This window comes from Dipodomys spectabilis, unplaced genomic scaffold, assembly GCF_019054845.1.
Source record: "Dipodomys spectabilis isolate Male_0828 unplaced genomic scaffold, ASM1905484v1 ptg000207l, whole genome shotgun sequence".
Taxonomy (NCBI): domain Eukaryota; kingdom Metazoa; phylum Chordata; class Mammalia; order Rodentia; family Heteromyidae; genus Dipodomys; species Dipodomys spectabilis.
Genome location: NW_024870884.1, coordinates 3,259,564 through 3,285,995, shown reverse-complemented (window position 1 = coordinate 3,285,995; position 26,432 = coordinate 3,259,564). Strand labels below are relative to the sequence as shown.

Sequence of the window (26,432 nt, the reverse complement as noted above, 5' to 3'; positions counted from 1 at the left end):
AGTACTTGTTAAAAGTTTGCAATGAACTGTCTTGGAAAAAGGTAGCCATAGTTTAAGAAAGAAATTCAAAGCCAAAGACAAAAATTCAGAGAGTAAAAACTGCCCCTTAATTATTACTGAAGAACAGAGCGGAAGTTAACACGTCAGAGAAATATAGATGCTTTAGAGGACATGGATACAAACCCAAACAACAGAGGGGGAAGAGATTACAACCTAGATAGGCTAGGGTGAAATGATCAGATAGATATATGTGGGTATGTGTGTGTGCACACACTGGTATTGGGTCTTGAACTCAGGGCCTAGTTGCTATCCCTTAGCTTTTAATATCAAGAATGGTTGGTACTCTACCACTCAAGACCCAGATCCATTTCTAACTTTTTATTTTTTTGTCAGTTATAGGGCTTGAACTCTGGGCCTGGGCACTGTCCCTCAGCTCTTCAGCTCAAGGCTGGCACTTTACCACTTGAGCCATAGTGCCACTTCCAGTTTTCTGGTGGTTAATTGCAGATAAGAGTCTCACAGACTTTCCCTGCCCAGGCTGGCTTTGAACCATGATCCTCAGATCTCAGCCTCCTGAGTAGCTAGGATTACAAGTGTGAAGCACAGGCATCCGGCTACTTCTAACTTTTTGCTGGGTTATTAGAGATAAGAACCTCATGGAATTTCCTGCCTGGGTTGACTTTAAACTGCAGTCCTCAGATCTTAGTGTCGTGAGTCACTAGGATTATAGGCATGAGCAGCTGGTGTCCAGTTCTTCTTATTTTAAAAAAAAGATAATTAAGAAGAGAATTTTTTTAAAGCCCGCAAATGAGTACTTTACATGACTGGACCCAATAAAGTAAATTGAGATGAAAGTAAATTGAACCCGCTACATTTTTTCAAGGAATCAAGGTCTTAAGTGTGGTAATACCTACTGTAAGTGTGAGTTCTTTGTGCCTTGCAGTAGCTCTACTGTCTGTCTCTTGGCACAGGAAACTTTGGAAGGACCAATCATCTGTTTCAAGTCACCAGCATTCCCAGAATGTGAAGGACTTCGAGGCATGCCGACTTCAACAAAAGCATCATTACAACCTTCAGGGGAGAGGAAGAAAGGAGAAAAATCTAAATATCACTTCACAATTGACAATGATCTGCAAAGGCAAAAACTCTACAAGATACTGTCAGCCTGACCCAGGCTAATGGCACTCAGCTGCAAAGAAGACAGAGACCTCACCAAATTCAGGCTGTCACAAAACCTCTGCTTGAAGAGAAGCCATTATGTCCAAGGGTACAGGGTTACAGAAAGATACTATACTTGGAGGGAGGTGAATACATCAAGAGAGAGAGAGACAGAGAGAGAGAGAGAGAAACACAGAGAGAGGAACAGAGAGAGAGAGAGATTTAGAAAGTCAGTGCTTTTCTGTTATATATATATGAATGCTTTCCTAGAGTAAGATCCAATGTTATGTGAATGTTCATGATTACTTGGCTGGCACTCTACCATTTGAGCCAAACCTCCAGTCCAGCATTTTTCTGGTTATTTTGGAGACAGAGACTTACAGACTTTTTAACTTGGGCTAGCCCCAACCTTTCATCTCTGGATCTCAGTCTCCTGATATGGAGGATTATAGGCCTGAGCCACTGGCACCCAGCATGGAAAAGTGCTTTGTAGTGGACCTTTTCACCATGTGTGTTGGAGTTTCATTGAAGACATTGTCCTTCCACACCCTTGAGGTAGGATGAGTCATGACTGGTCAGCGAACCAACTGAAAATCACTGCACAAACTACCCACAATTCCCCTTACCCAAGTTACAAACAAGAGCTGATGCACAAGAGGAGAGTTAATAGTTCCTGACCTTCTACAGGGTTTGACTTGGAAGAAGCCTGGTCAGTTCCAGTTGTCTGGATAGATGGATCACCATGATTTGCACTCAGCACTTTGTCTCCAAGTGATGAAGTGGATATTGCACCATATTTTATATTTGGAGACTGAAATTACAAAATGTAACATGCAAACATTAGTCATAACTACAATTGAGGGGATCATTTCTGGCAATGACTGAAACATGTTACAAGTAGCATATGTCTCCTAAGCTGTATAGATCACAGCTTTCGGTAGAAGGGCATTACCTGTGCATGTCCATTTAAAGAAGCAGAGATTTTTTTGCTTTCTGTCTGCATACTGTTGATATGGACATCGACAGGAGTCAAGCCAGGAGGGGGAGATGGAGCTGTGTGCCCATAGGTGGGTACTCCAGACAACAAAATATTGGTTAATGTGGCCTGGGCAGTAGACGGAATCATGAGGTGTGGTATGGCAGAGAAACCTGGGTAACATGTCATGAACACACATATTAGACAGGGAAAAACTCAGAAGAAACAACTGTTATTTTTAGTAACAATAAAAAATGGCATTACTGTTGAAGCAAATCCAGAATTCAACTTTGATATCTCTCTAGAGGTAAATGGGCTTAAAGGACTATAAAAACACAATTGAATGCTAGAATGAAACCCTTTCAACAATATTTAATCTAAATCCCCTGTGTTAGATGAGAAATCCAGTTAAATTAAGCTGTGCAGGATTAAGCAGAACCTGCATTTAAAAAAAGCAAAACAAAACTACCAAACCCAGCACCTGTATGCACCTTGCTATTGTCCCCTGCATGTCAAGCTCTTTTCTAATCTATTGGTCACGTTTCTGTTTGCATCAAAAGAACTCACTGCTATTCTGTGCTTTTCATCAAGGAATGTCTGTTTGCATGGAACATGCTCTGAATCACAATTTTTCCCTAAGGAAACTGAAGCATTTGTAAATTTTTATTTGAAAACTGGAAACACTTAATTCATGCTTTTGATTATATTAGAATGACACTGACCTGTGGCACTTGAAGTATTAGCAAGTGGGGGTGCCCACAATGTGGGGCTGGGGGTACCAGAACTTGGACTTTGCAAAGGACTGACTGAGCTGTTAAGAGCATTCAAGAGTGAGTTTGGGGTTGTTGAAGTGTTCAGTGATAACGTGGAAGGTCCCAAAAGACCTGTAATAAATTAAAGCAAAAGTCAGTGCAAATGCATTCTAGATTTTAAACTGGAAGTGACACCAGGATTGCCATTTGGAATGCACATCACTATAATTTGCTATTTTCTAAATATAACATATGGGTGACAGATTTTCCTCCTTTAAAATATTTACATGAAACATTTTTTATACCATCTCCAACACAAAGAAACACAAATAGATGTTAGAAGGAAGGAAAGACAGATATGTCTAAGCCAGAAGAGCAGTGCAGTGTCTCTGGGCCCTGTGCTGTACATCCAGGTCAACAAGCCAGGATGAACAAAATTCTACTCCAGTGGAGATTCATTTTTATTTCTCTCCATGACTTGTTCATCACCCGCTTCCAAATAGGTTCTTTTCAAACCTCTTTCCCTAGGCAGTGACTAGAGAATATCTTCCTGTGGCAGAATCAGATCTATTTGAGCCCTTTCTGGATAGGGTCCTACTCCACAGTCGTCACATGAATGTCTGAACACGTACATGAATCCTTTTGGTCCAACTTCATAAAAAAAACATTTTTGGAAATGTGGTACCTAGATACAATGGAATTTTACACAGCCTTTAGAAATAATAATATTAAATCATATGCAGGGAAATGGATGGACCTGGAACAAATCATTGTTAAGTGAGGTAAGCCAGGCTTAGAGAGATAAACAGTGCAGGTTTTCTCTGATCTGCAGAAGCTAGATCTAAAATACACTGTGACATGATAAATTACACAGGATTCTAGGTATTCATATATGGTGAGACTAAAGGAGGATACTCTTAGTGGGGGAACACAAAGATGCAAAGCCTATGTGCCTCTGATCATATAAAATAATATCTATCAAAACAAACACCAGGAAATGGAAATAACAAGCTTTTTCTTTTTTGTTTTATTTGGGAGGATGTGGATGGCACAGAAATGGAGGGACAAATGGTGAACAAATGCAGACACTACGTTGAAAATGAACAATACAACTTATGGGTAGGGGGAGGGAGGGAAAAACTGGGAGAGAGCTAGGGAAGGGGTGACATTGTCCAAAAAGAAATGTACTCATTACCTGACTTATATAACTGCAACCCCTCTGTACATCACCTTTGTAATAACAATAAAAATTAAAAAAATCATTTTGGGTTTTGTTTTAATCATTTGATGCTTTGGGCATTTAAGATACACTCTGAAATAAAATGGGCATTTGTATACATATATCCAGGAATATGTATAAAGCATTAAGTATTTCAAGATAGATAATCGTATGAAAATGTGTTTAAAATTTGATAACTTTTCAGCTTTTCTCACTTATTTCCTTACTGGTGCAGGATAAACTCGGTTCCTACTAAATCACCTAATAGGCATTTTCTAGTTCAATGGAATGTCAGTGTTATTCTGACTGTTCAGATGCCTATGGATAACTTCAGTAGAAATTATTCATTACTGTAATGGTGTCTGAGCATGACTACTTGGTCTTAGTCATGTTTTAATTTTATATATAGCATATTATATATATATATATATATATATATATATATATACATATTGAACATTATCTCCCAACAGGTATTAGGGAAAAAATAATATTGCTGAGAGTATTTTCTTTGTCTCAATCAGAAGATAAAGTAATTAGCTATATAACTGTCTTAGCTTTTTACACAAAACAGATGAGAAAGGAGAAAAAAAAAGCAGAATAACTTTCTGTGAGCATAACTAGGCTGAAACAACTAACCAGTCTCTAAGATCATGGCATGGATGAGGCCATGGATACCAGCATAACTGTTAGATGACTCTGCTTCCTTAACAGGCTAATGCATTCAGGTGATACTGCTTGTTCCTTGCTTTATACATAAATACATGTCCATTTGTTTCCCTTGGTGGCTGCAAACTAGTTTTCCTTTGTGTCTAGGCTTGGCAGGCCTAACCACTGAGGGTGGGGCTCAAATTGCTTTCACCTCCCTTTCTCCCCCAACCCACCAGACAGATTTGCAATTACTTTTCGAAAAGCAAACTGGATAATCTTTATCTCTAGGGGCCCATGGCAATATTGCAAATGCGAGAGAGAACAAACACATAAATTATAGTCAGCCTGCTCACTTCAATCTCAATGGCATTCTTAATTTAGGTGAACAAACACAGCCACTGAAAATAAAACAGTCAGACCTTGATTATTTATGCCACTGTAGGAAGAATCTGAATAACCAAAATCCTCAGAGCCTAACAGAAAACCCGAAATTGGTTCAAGCTTTGTTACTTTTCACCTGATCTTAAGACCTAAAGGAAGAAAAAAGGAAAAAAATAGCATTTAAATGGAGACCCCAAATAGTAGAAAGGGAACCAGATACACATTTCCCTTGTGACTGAGAATTGCTGTAATAATAAATTTTATACCTAGTCCAGTGAGTCCGAGGCCTGCTGAAGCTAAGATATCCAGGCTGGGACATGCCAGGCCGGCAGGGCACGATGCTGGGGATGGACTGGTTGCTATGGTAACCCCACTGCTTTCAAGTCCGAGGAGACATTTCCTTGCTTCATACATATTTAAGGCATTTCGCTCAACACTTTTCACAATCACAGACTATGAAAACACATAATGGAAGAAAAAAAAAAGGTGACATGCAAGCAGTCTACAATGAATGAGGGGTGAGGGAGGTGGGTGGAAAATGAAAATGCTAACGAGATTTCCACTCAGGGGATATTAATACTGCTCTGAAATCAACTGCAAATTCTAACCAATTATTTCCTTAAGTTTACTGCTATTAAATTATACAACGTTAGCTACCATCTATGGCATGTGCCCTGTGTTCCAGGCACAGTGATGGAAGCCATGTGAAGGTTCCAATGCTCTCCAGACCCTGATGGCATAGAAATCCTCATTCCTATTCAGGAAGCTAAGGGCTTTAGTTAAGGTCCCCACACAGCTGTGAATTGATAGCCAGGAGATGGGAACTCACCCTCTTCACAACTTCTCAGCTTTAAATTAATGCCCCACCCATCCCTCTCACCCTTTCAAACCAAATCAAACCTGTCACCAAATACAGATGCCATAATAGCAGTCACTTACATTTGACATTTATGGTTTATTAAGTAACTAATAGGCCTTGAGGTTCTACTAGCTGTACTGATGGCAAAGTTCCTGACACAGGAAAACAAAACAAAACACAACCTATTCCCCTTGATGGACTCGTGTAAAAAATTGGAAAACAAAAGAGGGAAGGCTCCAGTGGATAATAAATAAAATGTGTGGCTAAGGAAGCAGTTAAAGGACTAGTTAGCATCAGGACATCTGGGCACAATGAAGTGATCCAGGATACTACAAGATCTTAAAGTCTACATCTAAAATCTCTATTTCCCAAACATCTACTCATTTCCTTCAGAATCCATGGAACTCCTCTTGTGCCTATCCATCTTTATATGCACAAGGCCTTGATTCTCTATCCGTCCATATCTAGGACCCAGATTAGGAAAGCATGAGGTTTCATTATACATAATACTAATGTCCTGTTTTCAAACTTTAAACTCACAACCACTGGCTATCTTTTCCTTAAACATTTTTTTTCTTCACTGAAGTACGATTGGTTTTCTTCAGCTGGACAGTAAGTATCACAATACACAAATTATATGTAACATCATATAACATGAAAACCCTTCCATGTATACAATAAACTTCATTAGTTTATACATATAGCTTCAACTAGAATGTCTACAAGCAGGAAGTCAGTATTCTCTGTGACCAAACAGTTTCAAAAGTGACCATGCCAATGTTTACAATAATAATGTGGGAACATTCCTCTTTCCTTATATTCTCATTAGTAAGTAATGTCAGATATATCCTGTTAAATATCTAATATAAACATAATTTCAAGAATTTTGCAAACTCTAGAGAGGCTCTAAGAAGTCTGAACATTTGCATGAAAAAGAGAAGAGTGGGCAACCATCGTTTAGGTTGCTAGAACTAGAAAAATGGCTGGAAGATTCTCAATACTCTAAGGATCTCCTGAATTGTGCTAGATATAAACACACACACACAGACACACACACACACACACACACACACACACACACACACCAACACACACATACACACACCAAAAAAAAACCACATAAGAAGCCTTATGAACTCTCTGATAACTAAGTAAAATTTAAGTTACCAGGTTTCAAATTTAGACAAAAAAGTTTTCTTTCATACGTATTTGTATGAAAAATAATGGTTACTAATGTACAAAAATAATGGTTCCCCAAATCAATAAATCCATAAAGAAAATAATGATCAGTAGTGCATAATCTTATAAATTTATATAGATATAATTAAAGCTAAAATAGCATTTTTGTTCTATGTAAATGCAAATAAAGTGTTACATGCAAAATAAAGTTGCATAGAATATGAGCTTATATTTACTCTTTGGGTCTAGACTCTGAACCAACCTTGCTTGGCTGTTTTGGCTTTGGTTTAATACTAATGAAGACATCAAGCTGTTCCATCAGTTGAGCAATGAATTGTGGATCTACTTCAATTTCTTCCTTCATATCAAACATCAAGACAAGAGGAAGACAGCCCTAGAAAGAGTCACAGTAGAATGGGTAAGAATTCAACATTCCAGGCCCTGATATTTGAGCATGCTTACAAATTCAGTCTTTTTTTCATATTTGAAGAGAGAATGAAAGTACTAAAGCTAAATTATACACCTTTACTTAGCATGGAAGGCTAGCGTAGGAGTAATGCTGAGGGAGAGGAATTATTTGGGTATAAAAATTGTGTATCTCAAGTTTCTGGTTTTGGCCTTAAATTTTTTTAACCCATTCTTCACCTTGGAAAATTCCAGTCTCTCAACTTGATTTTGTGAGTGGAAAGGAGATTCTGGGCCACAGGAAGGGCACTAATCTTGTGCCTTTGTTCAACGACTTACAGTTTGGCTTTTTCCTTGTGTCCCCAAGTAAAGCTAAACATCTATGGGTGTTTAAATAGCTTCACAATTTGGCCCCACTTTGCTCATACCACCAAAGTTCTGTATCTAAGCCTGCTCCTTCCTTGAGGACAGCCTCTCATTATCCTTTAAAGTGATCCTGCATTTCTGTTACCTGAACTCATCAGCCGCTCCTTCACCAACCCAACTACTATTGACCTTCTACTGCAACTCAAGCCATACCCCTTCTTGGAATTAACTGTTACTATTATACCTTCTTTAACTACCCCCTTTTTGACAACTGCAGTTTAGATGTTCTTTTTAAAAAAAAATTATCTCTGATGCTTTCTTCTTGCTCCCTAGAGAGCATAGAAGCCATCAAGTATGCTTTCTCTGATGCACAACATAGTCAGTTGATAGATTTTATACAAATGTATCAGAAATTAATGCTCAATATACTAGGATTAAAATGAAATATTGTGCACCACTTCACTTGTAGACAACAGTGATTTTTTAAGGAAAAGTATTATATGTATAAGTGATTACATTATAAGCACAAATCTTTTAATGTATCCCTCCTTTCTGTGCAATAACAATATGTCTCACAGCAAGCCTATATTTTTAGCAGTTGCAGTCAAAGTATGAGAGTAAACATATAACTGTACAGAATACTTGAAAAAGTTCATTAGACTCAACATGAAAAGAAAAATATACCGAGTAATTATACAATTATTGGATATGAATATGTTGCCTGTATGGTAGTATATTAAAAATAACTTGATAAAATAACTTGGCCAAAAAGAGAAAAACACAATTTTCTTAAAATCATATAATTATATATATATATATATATATACATATATATATATATATCATAAACCTGAATGATTATGACATTTTTATCTGTCAAGAGAACAGATTTTCTGAAATTTTTCTTAAAAATAATTAAGTTAATAGCAAAGGTCACATCTGACACTTCTACTGATCTTATTGTTAAGATCAAGAGAATACAGTGGTAGTGGTGTTTCTCTTTTTGGGAGACCAGGGACATGTAGGCTGTCACCATATAGGCCTAGCTGGCCTCAAATTCCATCTGCTGGAGTTACAGGAATGTGTCATCACACTCAGCTACAGTGGTAACTTTTATATTTGCAAGCCCAGCATTAGGTGTATTCTGTTACTGTATATTGCACTCAACTACAGTGGTAACTTGTATTTGCAAACCCAGCATTAGGTCTATTCTGTTACTGTATATCAAGCTACCCACTGGGGTTTTAAATTAATATAGGAAGGAAAGAAATATTATAAATTATAAATTAGAAGCAGTGTTGAATCATAATGTTTTTGTCAATAAGTAACACTTAAATTCATGGCTTAATGTAGAAATGCTTCATACCAACAAAAGTTATGTCTGTGAAGATGGAATTTATTTTCTTTGCAATTAGCACATATTCGTTATTCTAATAATGTACATCACTATGACATTTTCAGATGCACATCTAAGATATTTTGATTATATCCATCTGAGGATGGAATTTAAACAGTATTTTTGTTTTTCTGTTTAAACAAAAGCCCTGCAGCCAAGTGCAAACTTCACACTCATGCCAGAGGTCAGACAAAAAAATACAAAGCTTCAAAAACCAGTCATTTATTTCATTATAACCCCATTTAGAAAATTAGTCACCTATGCAATAAAATTCAGCAAACTATGAACCTTACTATATTTATTTCCACACATTAAAGAAACTTTCCTATTTAACCAGCCTTCTAAAGTGCTTTCTTAAATATCACATAGTACAATGCAATGTCTTTTAAAGTTAAATTAAAAAGTACAGTACTCATTTCAGTGATCTTACCATGAGATATTGCCTTGCGAGACAGACAGACTCAATGGTGCCCTGGAGGTAGACAGTGGATTTCTTCTGTGGGTTACTGGGATCAGGAAAGTGGATCTGAGCACCCGTTCTCTGCATGATATGTTTGATGTTGCTCCCATTTCGACCCATCATAAAGAGATGATGCTGAGCTGCAATATCTAGCTGCGTGCTCACAGGAATAGCTGATGCTAAACTCCCAGCAAGATGTTCCAATAGCATGGCAGTTCCTTCCTAGCAGAGAAGAGTGGAAGGAATATAATACTGTAAAATATGACTGTCCATATACGGAGAAATGATCTACTACAATTCTCAGAGCTAGGGAAAATGCAGTATATTCTATTAACCCCAAAATTATGAAAAACAAATATCCTTAAAAATAAACCTTCAGTGGTTTCACACATATCAACCTAGGGAATTGTCTACATCATTTACCTTCACAGCACTAGTGTTATTCTGAGATCCTCGTACTATGACAGTAGCACCATACATTCGGGAACGCTGTTTAAATGATACTGAAATGTTGTACGTTTGTGATATGTGCTGAATGGACGGGGAATTAGGGTCAGGAACTGGTTGAAGAATTCCAGCAATTGGCAATTCAAACATCAGCACCAATGGAAGCAGCTCCTAAAACAAAATTATGAGAACCCAAAAGCATTAGTTCAAGCATTATACATGTAGAGATGGATACATTTTATTTATTCTTTCCTGAAGATAGATTTTTAAACTGTTCTATGGGATACCTAATCTTCAGCAAACTCATATCTCAGTAAGCTCAGATGAATCTGGGGCATTTGTTGACGAGTTTCTATTTGATCACATAAAACTCAGGAAAGGCTGGGCACCTAGCTACTCGGGTGGATGAGATCTGAGGATCATGATTCAAAGACAGCCCTGGTAAGAATGCTGTGACACTCTTATCTCCAATTAACCACCAAAAAGCTGAGTGGAGCTCTGGCTTAAGTGGTGGAGCAGAAAAGCTCAGGGACAGAGCTCAGGCTTTGTGTTCAAGCCTCAAGACCAACATGACAAAAAAAAAAGTCTGCTAAGATACTGAGTAAGATGAAACCCACAATGTTTCTAAGAAATGACTGCAACAGAAAAACATTTTATAAATAACACAGAATCTCATTTTAAAATGCTGACTATAAAATACCTATAATAAATGTTTAAAAATGGACATGAAAACAACTTTGGCCAGGATATTTTAATGCCTTAATATGACTTTGCTAACACTGGTTTGAAATATTCAAATAATATATAGTTACCCGAATTCTAACTCGGGCAGATTCAACACCTGCTGGTTGTCCTGCTATAGATACCTGTGAAAGAAAGAAAATACAGTTAGGTTTTTTTAATCAAACTCACATCTACTTTTCTAGTTATCTTCTACATTGTTAATAAAAGGAGAGTCCAAGGAAAGAGACATCTTCATTATTTGGGAGCCCCTTAAAGATGAAGAACCTCAGATCTGATTAAAGCAGACCTGATTAAGCCCAGAGCTGACTAACCAGAATTTGCATTTTAATGAGATCCTCAGGTGTCTTATACCAACAGAACCACATCACTCCTACGATTTGCCTAAAGCTCCTTAGGCCCCAGGAGGCCCTCTTTCCCAGTTAAGAGGGCTATAGAACACCAACCCTGCCCAGTTTTTTTCAGTACTATGTAATAATGTCACACAGTACTCCCATATTTTTGGCAATTATTCTTATTTTTAGCATTTTTGTTTCTCTTTGTTTAAACTCTTTTCAGAACAGGTATACATCAATATGCAATGATATGCTGTACTATATTCTCAAAATATCTACATAATCATTACTCCAAAACCCATGTCCTCCATCTTTCTCCTGGTATACCTTGAGCCTTCTCACAACTTGTCATATATAACATTAGTCTCTGACTGGGGTGGGGTGCAGTAGTTCCAGATTGCAGCTCTCTCTTAGGACTAAGAGGCCATGACAGAGAAGCCGTTAGATACTTGAACATGGCTCTTGGCTTTAATTGTGGTTTCCTAGCTATTCTGCATCCCAACTTCACTATTAAGACCTGTAGAGAAAAGACTATCACAATGGTCAATAGTTTCTAGTGTCACGATTTGGTTTAGAACACTTCAGAATACTACCTGTTCTTCAAGTATTGAAAATGTTTATATGTAGACAAATGTGTTCCAAGAGATAAACCAGAAAAAGTATCATAAACTAGAGAGACAGCAGTCAGTCACTGTGAGGAGGCAGTGTACTCAGAGATGACCTGGCATATCCTGAACTACTATCGAGGGCCTGCCTGGCACACAGCATCAGGTCTCAGCCTTTGTTGCAGGGCTTGATTTTCTGATCATCACATCCTCTCTTCATTTCTACCAACCAAGTGTGGATAAACATGGTGAGGCCCTAAATGTAATTCATCCTCAAAACCCACAGCACCTTCAGTCTTGGCAGAGGTTACTGTAAACGGTTACTGTTTTGCACTCGTTCCTCAAAGATACACATACTGAAAATTACGCTGAAATTCAGTCCTCAAAAGATCTCATGGAAAGATGAAGCACCTGGTTACTTTTTTCTGCTTGGTTGTTCCTGTTGGAATCTGGGAAGTGGATGTGGCATCCGGTTTCTTCCATCACTTTTTTAATGTTGTTGCCTCCTTTACCGATGACATGTGAATGCTCTGTATGTGATACATCCATCTTCAATGTGACCCGGTTGCTCTATGTGGAAATAATGGTGTTATTTCTTGATGCATGAAAAAAGGAAAGAACAACTCCCTGAACACTCCATCCTGAATGTTCCAGACTATTAACAAAAAGGGACCGAGTGGGAAATCTTACATATTTCTTTATAATCTCAGTGTTACATGTCCACTTGGTTATTTAAAAATATTTTCATTTTAAGACAAATAAGTTAGAACAAAATAGATGAATATTATTTACTACAATAACTTCTTGGAAAGTAGACTTTAAATGAAGTCAGCTACACTAACAAATAAATTACTTGTTTTTTTCTTTAAAGACATTATTCATGGAACATTTAATCTAAATAACTAAGAACAGATGAAAACACACTTATAAGGGATAGGCATATTAGAGGCTTCTGGAACTACAATGATGGAAAATTAGAAGAAAAATAAAGTCTAAATGAATAAGGAAGCCTTCACAGGCATTTCTAAGTCTGATATATTCAGAAGGTAATGTTAATCTATGTGGAACTTTAGCAAATAGATTTGTTTCTGCTGAGAGAAAGTAGAAAGAGGAAGAATCATAAAATCACAGATCCCTGCTAGTGCAATGTCTTCATTAAATAAAGAAAAATGTAAAATATCAAAGACTTGAACAAAAGCACCAGGGTCATATTGAAATCTATGTAGTAAATTTAGGGGAATTCAGTGTACAACTATAAAAAAAACTTTTTTTCAATTTTCAACAGTGGCTACCAAGTAAAATTCAAAATGGTTAAAAAAAAGCACACACATCAATAGTCTTAACTCTCTGAAACCTTAAATTTCAATGTAACCCTCTTAAATATTTTGATTTTTAAACATAATTCTTTCATTTTAGTCTTTAGAGTTTGGTAAAATGTCCCTCTTTGGGAGAAAATTCTAAAATGTTTAATAATTATAAAGTGAATAATTTTAAAAAATTAAAAAGAACAATAAAACAGAAGGGATAAAAGAAAGGGGAAAATCAGTGATCATTCCAATGAAATAGCCAGTGGCAAAACCAATTAAGCAGTCAATCATTCAATATAGTTAAAAACCAGACAGCCTGAATTTAAACCACACCCTCAAATACCAGCTCAGAGATCCTGAACACATTATTTAATCTCTTACACTTTAGTATCTATAAAGTGTAAAGTGATTAGCAAAGTACCTGCCATATGATAAATGTTTTAGATGTGACTAACGAAATTAAACTCTCACCAATGAGAACAAACTCTCAGGTATTTGACTTTCCTTGTTATCTCTACATATATTGGAATTAAGAGTTGGAGAAAACAACTGTGCAAGAGCAAGCAGGGACTTTGTGCCATCACACACAGGACAGAGAGAAGATCAATATGGTTTTCTGTTGACACATCTTTATTACTCACCCTATACTAATCAGGGCAATATCTACGTCTGAACATGTGTGTGTGTGTGCGTGTATATCATCTATAGATACATATACATATATCCACATACATATGTGTGTGCATGCACTTACCTTACATGAGAGAATCAATTCAAAAATTGAGAGTCTGTAAGTACCAAAGAATCATGTGCATATTTTAAGTCACAACATTACCTCTTCCTGTTTGTCATTTCTCTAAACAGTTCTTTCATAATGCCATGAAGTAACTTTTGCAGCGGCAAGGTTCTGAGTGTCCTTAATATTCACTTACTTTTGTGTCTAGGACAGACATGATCATCTCCTTGGCTTCTTTAACATCTTCTTTCTTTCCAGAAACCTTAATATGGGGATCTATAAGAAATGAGAAGGCTGAGTTGAAACTCTCGTAATTCCCCAAAGTCTGTTTTAAAATGGATATCACATCCGGAGCTGTTAGTTTAGGCCTGAAATCCTACCTACTCAGAGGCTGAGATCAAGAGGATCACAGTTAAAAGCCAGCCTGGAAAGAAAAGTCTAAGACTCCAATTAACCGGGGTTTGGGGAGTGGTGTGTGTGTGTGGGGGGAGGGGGGTGTTCAAGTGGTAGAATGACAGCCAAATGAGTAAAGGTTTTTATTTCAAATCATGATATCACCCCTCAAAACTGTGTGTGTGTGTATAACTGTTATGATTGAAGAAAATAGATTCTACCATATAATGAGTTTGTTTTATTGTAGGTCTGTTATTATTGTAGTTTCATATGAAAAAATTACTCAAATTGTGCATTTATCTGTGGCTATTTTTACATCTGAAGAGTGGCAGAGCCATTTAATTTTATTTTTGCAAAGTATATAATTGTAAAATAAGGGTCTAATTATTTACATATTTATTAATGTGACTTATTTACTAATTTTTGCTACATTCCAGATTCTGCTTCTTGAGGTATTGTTTTTTTTTCTAAACAGAGAAAATCAATCACAAGGGAGTTTAGTAACCTGCCCAAGAAACTGCTCAGAGAGTTGGTTATTGTAATGTAATGTCTTAAATCTCTGACCCATGCTTATAAACGGTGATGATTTGGAAAACATCATTACGAGTTAGGATTAATGGGGGAGAAATCTTTAAATTTCCCTCAGGAATAGTTAATATTTGTGCAGAATTCATATCCAGACTACTATCTAACATTTCTGTTGTTTGTTATTGAATCTTACATAGCAGAACATCTACTCATTCAACAGATATGTGCTGATTAATGTGTGTACCAGACATGGCCCTATGTGGTTAGTCTGTCATGGATAAAAAAAGACCTCTGGACAAATACATATAATATTGTTCAGGGGGACAAGAAATCAAATTACTTCATATATTAAAATATAAGTGTTGCAAAAAGGAAGGAAAAGGAAAGCAAGACAAAGGGATCAGGACAGCCTCTGGGGAAGGGAAGTAGAGGACTAAACGTGCAAGGTGAATAAATCACAGCTGTTTGTAGCAGCTAGAACCTTCTAGTGAAGCAGACAGCAGAGCAAAGTACCAGGGGGAGGGATACACCTTTCCAGTTTCCTTATCAGGATTCTAGTCCTCCAGGAGTCTGAGGGTTCTGTTTATAAATCAGAAGATAATTCTCAACTTATTGGCCTTAATGATAGGCTGAGCATTATGGTTTGTCACATCGTTGGGAATCCCAAACTCTTGATACCTACAATATACTGACTTTTCAGCTAAGTTCTTATGTCCTGTATAGAAGTGACAGGATCAGCCAAGAACTGGTGGCTCCTGCTGTAATCCTAACTACTCAGGAACCTGAGATCTGAGGATCAAGGTTCAAAGCCGGCTGGATAGGAAATCTCCAGTTAATCATTAAGAAGCCAGAAATGGAGCTGTGGCTCAAATGGTAGAGTGCTATCCGTGAGCTAAAAAAAAAAAAGCTCAGGGACTTGAGTTCAACACACCCCTTCCCTCCTCCTCCCTACCCCACTCCCCAAGAGACAGAATCAGTGGATGTTAACTGTCCGGGCCCTTTAAGTCTTCAAAAGCATTCATTCTCTAGGAGAAGGAACCAGAATCCCCACCAGCATGGGGCTTTTCTCCAAGCCACACATATTTCCCCTGACACTGTGATATCCTCATTGCCACCTCACAGTCCAGTACCACTTGGAACATGTCATATGCTTAAGGCATAACTGGGCAATGAGAGGGATGGGGAAGGGGATGAAGAGGGAGATCAGGTTTCCTTAAAGTTACCCACTCATGGTGCTGAGATGGTGAAATCACAGCTTCTGCTCTGGCCTTTTTGGGGGGGAAGGGAGGGCGGGGAGACATCCCAGCAGCTGTGCTTAATTTGAGTCAGTGCCATCAGCTCCATCCCTGCCCTGCCCTGCTCATGGCTCCAGGCATTTCTCTTCATCCTGTTTTTACATCCTTCCTCTGACACTTGCCCTGTCACAGGAACATAGTAAACATCAAAGGCCTTAAGAGTGTTCAGAACTTTCAAAATGTTAAATATCAGGTGCTGGGTGTCCAGGCACAGGGATGTCCAGACACTGCTGCAGGCACGGCCCACTCTCTTTTGCTCTTTGATTTGCCAGCTAACATTACTGCACTTCTGTAATTCTTAAGAGGATCTTTCCAGCCCCTCCTGAGGTATTTATACAAAGAGCTGTCTATATCCAAAATTACAGGCCCACCTGTCTTCACCTTTGGTTTGTGCTTCTCTGGCTGATAATTTACTCTGAACATGTTCACTTCCATCAGGGTGGAGAGAACCCAGTGTTCTTCAAAACACACCTGAAGATCAGATTCACTGCAGTACTTGCTATACCACAGGTTCCTGGACAGTCTGAAATAAATCAGCCTTTTATTGCCCAACCCCTTTCAGAATTAGATACTTGGTGGTACAGACGTTTGAACTCAGGGCCTAGAGTTTGTTAGGCAAGTACCCTAAGCCATACTCTTAGCCCTTTTTTGCTTTAGTTATTTTTCAAATGGAGTCTCAAGTTTTTGCCCAGGGCCTGCCTTACACCATTATTCTCCCACCTATAACTCAAGTAGCTGGAATTACAGCCATAATCACTACTGCCAGCCTATCTGTTGATATGGTGTTTCACAATGTTTTTGTGTGGGTTGGCATCCAACCACAATCCTCCAGATAGCTACTATCTTTAAATAAAAGATAAAATAAAAAAAAAAACCAGAGTATTAAGCCACATGAGATTTACATACTGAATGCATACAACAAAAGCTTCCACTGGATATAAAAGGATTTTTCTTGTACACAAATAAAATGTGTATTCTGAATGATACAGTAACTTATTGTTCAGGTCAGGCAACCGCATTAAAATTCCTATACATCAGAGATACAGAGACACACACACACAAAGAGAGAGAGGGAGAGAGGGAGAAAGAGAGTGAGAGAGGAAGCCTCTGTTCTAATAAGGAAGAATTTGATTATCTACCATCTCAGCATCAACAAAACAATAAGAAAAACAAAGCCAAAGCCTCAACAGAACATGCTTTATTTCAAAGTGAAAGAGCACCATCTAGTGACCACAGCATAAATTACCAATGAACACAGAGACAACAGGGCACACACATGCAGTTGCCAACATGACACTGTCTCCAGCAACTGAATCTATGCTGTTTTTGAAGAGGTTCTTCAAATCAAGGTAATCAAATTCAATGAATATTAAACATGACACTCTAATTTAGACTCTAATTTAGACTGTTAAGAGGGTTAATGGTGCCATATTTCTCCTTCACTTTTACCCTCACTTAGAAGACATACATAGAATATGTGCTTTTATTCCAAGTTGAACTTGACTGTACTCAGCTTACAGTCTAGAGCCTTAAGGAATTCATGTTTAATTCAGACTCACTCTGATAATATTTCACAGGAAAAAAAAGAAGTCAAAGTACCAACCACACTAACCAATACAAAAATGAACAGGTCTGGCAGAAACTGTTCAATGATGATTAGAGTCATGGGAAATAAGAGTATATCTTCCCTTCTCCAAAATGAATTGCTTTGAAAGAGAACTCTAATTTAGACATAAAAGTTTAGAGATGTTGATGGTGAAAAATAATCTTCATTACTTTATAACCAATTTGGACACAGTGATCATTCCTTGGTTTTATAACAGCCCAGTGAACTTGGACATTCAACACAGACATTACTGACCACACCCACACCGAGGGCAAGGCTCCCTGCCAAAGGAGGACACAGAAATCTATAGAAGAGGCTAAGCTGCCATGCCCAGGTGACGATCTGCCCTGAACATCCCCAAATTCCAACACTCATCTTAGTACCTATACAAAGACCTAGAGAACTGTCAAATAATATGCATGCAGATGTTTAGGTTTTAGATTCCTTTCCCACCCAGCTGCTCTCATCAATCTGGTGCCAACCCAGAAAAGAAAGACCACCATATTGCAACTCGGCCTTCACAAAGTCCATGAGGTGACATAAATGATGTGACATACAGTGGACATTTAACATTTGTAGACTGCAAGGAGAAGAGGAAATGGGCCTTTTTAGAAAAGCTAAACATTTCACAAAAAGGTTCTTATGACTTCTATCTGGAAATTCATAAGGGTTTGTTAAGGCAACAAGCATTTTCACAAGAATACCTGCTTGAAAACCGTACTTTCAACAAAAATATATTTGAAAGAGTTGAGATGGTCTCATAAACTCAAGTGAACTCTAGCTATGGTTTAAAAAGAATGACCTCATGGTACTCGCTGGTTTTCCTTCCTTGGAGACATTCATGTATATTTTATCAACTTCCTTTACCCCTCAAGACTATGGCCCTTCCTCTTCACCCCAATGCCACAGCCAACCCTACAGAAAATATTTATATCGACCATCACTGTATCTAGTGTCACAAGATGTATTTAGGCCTTTAATCTTTCACCAGTAATCTGTCCGTAGCTACTCTCCTGTCTCCACAATTGAGTGCTGTGGAGCAGAATCTTCAGCTTCCCAAATTCACATTCTTTTTTTTCTCAGCATGTTCCTGAGGGCTTTAGCTCTGTGACTGTCTGGGTCCCAAGGACATCCACTGGGGCAAGGGTCTGTCGGAAGAGGTCGGTGTGGACAGGGAGAGGTGCCACAGCTTGATCTCTGCAGTTGTAGCCAAACAGTTCTCATACGATAATGGCCCATTGTTTGTCATCAAGTGGACCATCCCTTAGCTGAAATGCTTGAAACCAGTAGCATTTCTTCTTTCTTTTCTTCTAAAGGTTTTTTAAATGTTTGCATAGATATAATAAGACTTCATGGGAAAGGGAACCAAGGTGACATCTAAAGCTTATTTATGTTCAAATACATCTACAAATGGCCACAGGTGGTTGTGATGCTATTGTTGGAACACCATACCTGCACTGTGGCCACTCTACAAGGCTAGTTGTGGATTTTCCATATAGAGCATCATGCTAGCACTCATAGTTTTGGACTTTGAGACATTATGGATATCCAGATTTGGGGTGTTCACTCTGTATGAGCAAGAATGTGGCCTTAGGCCTAGGACTTTTGCCCTCTGGTCAAGAGTCTCGGACATCTGAGGGTCCTTGGCTGACTTGGAACCACACAGAACAGGGTCTACAACAGACAGGACAGAACAGGTTAGTTCTGAATGACCTGGGCTCTGCATTCGGACACACATGTCCTTCATGTTGTGGTAGAAGTATTCAGACTCCACAGTTAGCCCCTAAGTAAGCCATTAAGAAGATCTATCACTTTGGAAAATCAATGAAATTTATGGAGTCATGTTTCTTAATTAATAAAAAAGTGAGTGGGGTGCTTTGGTCAGATCATTGCTATGCTTCCTTATGAATCTAAGTTTATTAGTGGAAGTAGTATCATAAATTTCTTAAATCACACTAATATGATAAACAACTTCAGCCCACAGCTTTCCTGTGTCTCATTACAACTAGCTCACCTTAACTCTGGAATGTTTCTGAGCCCTTTAAGGTATGGGCGTAAGGGAACAGCCTCAAACTGGCTTGCTGCAGAGATGGCAGCTGGCCTCTGCTTGTCAGACAATGTGATAATGTATGGAAGAGGACGCACAAAGTGTTCAACCTGATGACAGTTGCTGGGTAAGGGCTTTTAGGCACAAAAACCCCCCATAGTCCACCCAGGGCGAGTCACAGCTCAGAACTGGATGCCATCTTCCTCACCTGTTATTAGGATGGCAAAGCATTTGAGTGCTCAACAAGAGTGAGTTCAACCCATGGGCAACTGGCCACTGCTCATGTTTTACTGTGAAACCTATTCATGTTCCTCTGGCTTCTGGAGAAATATACATTCTTTTATTAAAGAAAAACTTGACACAAATTGAGTTGCATACTAATTTTAAAAAGAAGATAAGCTGGGGGGGGGGGGCAGTGACTCATACCTGTAATCCTAGCTACTCATGAGGTTGAGATCTGAACATTATGGTTTGAGGCCATCCCAGGCAGGAAAGTCTATAAGACCCTTTTCTCCAGTTAACCATCAGAAAACTGGAAGTGATGCTGTGGCTCAAAATGGTAGAGCACTAGCCTTGAGCAAAAGGAGCCCAAGACAGTGCCCAGGAATGGGAGGAGGGAGAGGAAGGGGAGGGGGAGGAAGGAGGGAAGAGGAAGTAAGAAGAAGGAAGGAGAAGGAGGAAGAGGAGGAGGAAGAGGAAGAAGGAGGAGGAGGAGAAAATATGAGCCGACTTATAAACCTGACTAGAAGTGATTTTAAAGAAACAGGACAATAAGAAGTCAAGGCACCATAAACCTTTTTCTAGCTAAGAACACAGATTCCAGGATCTTTCAAGGAATGTTCCTCCATACAAGAAATCCGGTAAAATGAGTTTGGGAAACTAAAAAAAAAAAACATCAGAGAATATACTCGTAAAGGAAGGGCAGGTGGGAAAGCCTCACTTGCAAACAACTAATGCAATGTTGGCAAGCAGCCAACATTGACCAAATACAGTGCTTTGAGATCAGGCATAAAGCCATCCTTATTTTCCCTGCTTTAAACAGAAAAAAAAAAGAAAAGAAATCTCTTACTATTTAACTAAGAGAGAAGGGGAGCAGACAGTGAGCCGTGAAAAAAGGAATGTATTTTAAATTAAAAATCCTAGTTTTTATGAGATCTATGTTCCCACTGGTGTGTCTACAATGGGTCTGAATATCATGAGGCCTATGTCAACTTCTTGTCAAAATGAGCTTTTCCGACATAATCCTTAATAACAACTGGAAATACAATGGTGAGGAAACACAGGAGATGTTTCAGGAGAAAATAAGGCATCTCATCTGTTAAGATTTCCAACATGACTTATCAAAGCTGTTTGTTTAATCAGAAACTGAGTTTTGAGACTCAGCAAGAACCTAGAAATAATCTCGGGAAAGAACAACAAAATGCAAACAAATGATGAAGCAGGGCAAGGCACACAGATGAAGTAATCAAGAGCAGCTGTATTGGAGGAGTGAGTATGAGAGTTGAAAATGGATAAACTACCTTATCTTATAAACCACTTTCTCTTACCCAGTATATACTAAACTCCAAACATAACTTCAGAATTGCTGTTCAGGTGAAAGGACATTTAAAAGTCCAAACCAAGAAGAAATCTAGCTTTGGATAAAAAAAAAAAAAAAAGAAGAAGAAGAAGTTAAAAACATAATGCCTAACATAATTTGTTTCCTGCAGCCTTTTGGCATCAGATCTTTATATTCCAGCGATAAGGAAGAGGATTCTGGGAAAGGAGGAGGAGAGGAAGCCCAGTGCCAGGAGGTAATCTGGAATCTTTGGAATAGTTTGTACAAACAGTTCTCAAGGAAGACTGGGTGTCATGGGGTTGCTGGGGGGGGGGGGGGGGGGGAGACAGAAGGGTGGCGTTCACTGTGCATGCAGCATGTGCATCTGTGTGCTGGGACAAAGCCCAAGCAATGCCACATGGTAAAAAGCAACAATGCAAGACCCCAAGGTGAAGCGTGGGTATGAAAAGGGCTAGATTGAACACTGACCCTCTCAAATGGTAGTGTGACTCGATAAAAAAGGGACACTGGAGTGAGGAGGGAGGCATGTGTTAGGATAAAGCACCCCCAGGAAATTGGACTGAGGTGACAGCAAGTTATGCAAGAACTTCTCAGAGCCAGAAGTGAGTCATCGCCATGGTCTCTCTGAGGAATACTTCAGATCACAGAACACATGCCAGGTCCCAGAGCTCTGACCTAGGGGGTCTCACCCCAGAGGGCTATTATCTGTGGCCAGGCCTGGTTGTTCCTTGTTACAACAGCTGGGACTATTCGTGAAAAACCTTAACACACAACGTTTGTCTGCCTTTATAGAATGAGCCACCGTGCATTCAGGACTCATGAGTGTAGGATTAAGAAGGCCATGTCAAACCACATCAGTGAGTTCTTTATGTCTGCCCTACTGAGAGAAGAAACATAAAAATGAAAAATGTCTGTGTTGTGATTATATTAAGGCACAATTAAGAAAGAATGTAGGAAACAGATAAACTTAGGCATGAGATCTAAATATAACAATCTGAAACGACACTGAAATTCTCCTCCTTCTCATTGTTTCTGTAACTCCTGTGAGGAGGGGGCACGGACCATGGAGAGAAGCTAAAAGGACTGATTCAGCTGGCTATATAAAATTCTGTTTCCTGGCTTGCTTATGATGATCTGAGAGAGCTGAAAATGTTCTCACTGAAAGTTCTTGCAGGATACCTGTGGCTCACATCTATAATCTTAGATACTCAGGATGCTGAGATCTGAGGATCCAGTTAAAGGCCAACGAGGGCAGGAAAGTCCATTAGTCTTTTACCACCAATTAACCATCCCAAAGCTGTGGCTAAAGTGGTAGAGTATCAGCTTTGACTAAAAACTCTAAAGGATAGTGCTCAGGTCGCCCAGTTCAAGCCCTAGTTACTCTCCCCACTCTCCCCAATTAAAAGTGTCTATTACTTGGTTAAGAGGATATAACAAAATATCTTCAGAAATGCCTATCTGCTGGCTTTATCTTCCTGCCCCACCTAATCTAGTGGAATGGCTGTTGTGGTTTGGTTTTGCCTGAATACATAGTATGACTACAATACTCATACACAACATCTGTTTCACTGATAGCTTTGGGAGCTGATGAAGACCAAAGATTTTAATCTCTCAGTTCAGGAGGTATTCAGCTCAAGTGATGGATATCTATTAAAATAATGTATTTTAAATAGGTGCTAAGCATGGTAGCACACATACTAGGTAGAGAGCAGAAGATCACAGTTTGAGGTCAGACTGGATAAGAAGTTGGCCCTTATCTCAACAAATAAGCTGAGCATGTTGGCATGTACCTCTAATTCCAGCTACACTGAAGGAAGGTATGGGGATCATAGTCTGAGACTGACCCTAGGCAAAATCATGATGCCCTATCTGAAAAGCAAAACTAAAGCAAAAAGGTCTGAGTCATGGCTCATGTGGTAAGTATCTGCCTAACAAGTATATATAAGGCCCTGAGTTTGAACCTTACTAGACCCTCATCTAAAGAAATATATTTTCTATAAAAAGAGCTTATATAATCCAAGGCACTAACTGTCTCATAGAAAAATGAGCAAAATACACAAATAGTTCCATAGTAAGATAGTAAACTATTTTGCTCATACTTGACATATGGAACTAAAACCCTTTTGTTTAAATATTTAAAGAAAGCATAAATTTAAATGAAGGAAAAATAGTAAACAACTCTGTGTTCTGTTTGATCTTAAACTTTTTACTGGTAAAACTGAGACAAACACATTTTCTAACACATCTGTGGTGGAGATTAATGTTGGTGTGAATGCTGGAAACAATGTGGCTATATATTGGAGGACTGTGGCATCCTAATTCCATTTTAAGGGCAAAAGAAACATCCATGTTGATAATGGTAACTTCCAAGCAATAGAATCAGTTGTTTTTACCTTACTATACTTCTGATACTTTTGGATCTTTCCATCATGAACATCCATAATGTAGAAAAATATGCATACCTTAAAAGATGATCTGTATCAATAAAGTCTGAAATCAATTCACCCAAATTACGTTCCATACTTAAGACAAATGTGATTTCCACATACAATGTCTCCAGAATTCCTTTAACAAAAGAGACTTTAATCTTAAATCTTAGGAATTCTCACAACAAAGCTGGGCGTCAATGGCTCAGGTCTGTAATCCTAGCTACTCAGGAGGATCTGAGGATCGTGGTTCAAAGCCAGCCCAGGCAGGAAAGTCTGTGAGACTCTTATCTCTAATAAGCCACTCAGAAACTGGAAGTGGGGCACAGTGGCTCAAGTGGTAGAGTGCTAGTCTTGAGCTGAAGAGCTGAAGGACAGCGTCTAGGCCCAGAGTTCAAGCCTCAAGACCGACAAAGAAAGAAAAAAGAATTCTCACAACAATGCTTTCTTGATTCCACAGAAATGTTCCCCATTCCTCTTTTACAATTCTGTGACAGGCCACTGGCCATATAGTTTCTCAACCTTAGTTCTTCTTACTGTTGTGCTATTGCTCTTAATAGTTTACTAACTTTAGCTCTGATTACAACCCTCCCCTACACCAATGAAACTGGGAAAAGAACACTCAGCAATGGTTAGTTTCCACAGAGAAGCTAGGCTGGAACAGAGTCCAAGTAGTTTGTGAAGACCACATGTTTATGGTCACCACTAACTGCACGTGGCATCCTTTCAAACATTCATAGCTACATCTCCCTTTTACTTCAGTAACGCTTTCCAAAACAGATGGAAAACAAGGCAATCCTAGGAGTAGAGGTTCAGTGTCTTCAGCAAATTTTCCAATCCTTTCCTTGCATAAAAATGCAAAATCATTTTAAAAGCAGTATTTTAGGTATTATTCTCAGGGTATGGTTAACCCTATTAATGTAAATAAATAATAGCCTCAAAGGACAGTGGCTTCAAAACAAAAGTCTCACCAAGGTGGCAGCTAAGAGAGCACTTATTTGTCTTCTCAGCAGAAAAGCTCGAGACAACAGGGGTACCCAGTGATGCTCCATCTGCCCCTGCCAGGAGGCTATTCCTTCCTCTGCTCACACTGTCTCCTGCTCAGGAGGTGAAAGCAGGTCCTATGGCAGAGACCTATGGCAGGTCCTGGGCCCCAACATTCCATTCAGCGGTCTCTTGCCACCACCTTCTTCCTCATCAGTCCCCAATACCACACCTTCCATGTGTCCCCTCCTCTGCTCTCAGGTGGTTACAGCTTCCCACTGTTGCCAGTTCCAATACCCACTTGCCTGTGTTCTTAATCCTAGAAGCAGCCCCTTTCATTACCGTTTCTTATGTACATATTTTGCAACTCATTCTGTTTTCTGCCAGGCTAACAACACAGTTAGCAATCTGTTTCCTTTTCTTAAGAAGTGTACAGAAAATTGTGTGGTATGAGCAGGTGGTGCACTCTGTATTTGTAATCATCTCCTTTCTCCAAAAAGAAGTAGAAACTTCCATAGAATGGATTTCATGCCTTACAAAGGTTAAGAATTATCTTCCTCAAGTCTTAGCCAATACTTCTTTGAAAAGGTTGATTTCTTCCAACTGTACTGTTCAATAAAATCCAATCTGCAACAGAACAGAACAATGTAGTCTACTTACTATGCCTGGCCTTCTTTCCTTCCTTGTCTCCCTTTAAGACCATGGAAACACTTTTCTTTGTAGGATGTTGTTTATTACAGGAACTGTCTAGGCGCTTTCAGACAGTCCTTGATAACTGTGTTGTAATGTTTATAGGACCTCTGAGAAACATGTGCACATTCAATAGCATTTTAAAGTATCTTTGTTTCCTTCGCTTCCAAACAACATTTATCTCTAAAGGCATTTGTATGTTCCACAACTAAAACAAAAACATTATTTTAAATGTATACACAAATCTTTCTTTTTCTTTCTACTACCTTAAAATCTACTAAAGTGAGATTTTTATAACCAATGAATCAGAGTTTCTTATGGGGGATGGTCTGTGAAAATGACTGTAATTACATCAAAGACGGTGTACATATTTTACTCAATCTGTCTGAGTGAATTTACCTGTCAAAAGCCATTTTCTAAGCTGTAAAAGACCCCATCTTGAAATCTTCCAACCATTCAAATTTTGGCTTGCCATTGCTGAGAGGTGGCATTTGTCTTCTGATTCAAATTTTTTAATCATAGTTAAAATATTTCAGCACTTATATTTACAAAATGAACGCTAACCAATAGGGTAGATATGAATGGGGAGTTCCTCATGGATTCTCTTCAGTTATTATAAGAGACACAAGAGAAAATACAGCATGAAGGATGGAAAGGTTTGGGAGAGAATCCACAACTGAATCAAGTTTTTATTTAACTGTCTTTAAAACCCTTATATACTTCCTTAAAGTGAACATTTCTACAATATTTTTAACCATTTCTCCTATTAACAGAATTTTTTTTCCCCAGGGCTGAGGACCGAACCCAGGGCCTTGCGCGCACCAGGCGGGCGCCCTTCCACTGGGCTAAACCCCCAGACCCTTAACAGAAATATTTTTAATGCAACCTCTATATAAAACCAATGTTAACCTTTAAGAATTATATTCAGATAT

At 38.6% G+C, this 26,432-nt stretch overlaps 1 protein-coding gene across 2 annotated transcripts in view; it reads right to left on the bottom strand.

Annotated features, from left to right (window-relative positions):
• Bicc1 (BicC family RNA binding protein 1) overlaps positions 1-26,432 on the bottom strand; it is a 238,170-nt gene that overhangs the window by 26,912 nt on the left and 184,826 nt on the right. For both annotated transcript variants that reach the window (XM_042696342.1, XM_042696344.1), the window contains exons 4-14: positions 14,170-14,249; positions 12,342-12,500; positions 11,062-11,115; positions 10,226-10,420; positions 9,773-10,024; positions 7,438-7,569; positions 5,404-5,590; positions 2,857-3,018; positions 2,111-2,307; positions 1,837-1,969; positions 915-1,071 (exon numbers count right to left, since the gene is read on the bottom strand). In XM_042696342.1, coding sequence (XP_042552276.1) covers positions 915-1,071; positions 1,837-1,969; positions 2,111-2,307; positions 2,857-3,018; positions 5,404-5,590; positions 7,438-7,569; positions 9,773-10,024; positions 10,226-10,420; positions 11,062-11,115; positions 12,342-12,500; positions 14,170-14,249 — 1,708 coding nt within the window. The remainder of the gene's footprint in view (positions 1-914; positions 1,072-1,836; positions 1,970-2,110; positions 2,308-2,856; positions 3,019-5,403; positions 5,591-7,437; positions 7,570-9,772; positions 10,025-10,225; positions 10,421-11,061; positions 11,116-12,341; positions 12,501-14,169; positions 14,250-26,432) is intronic.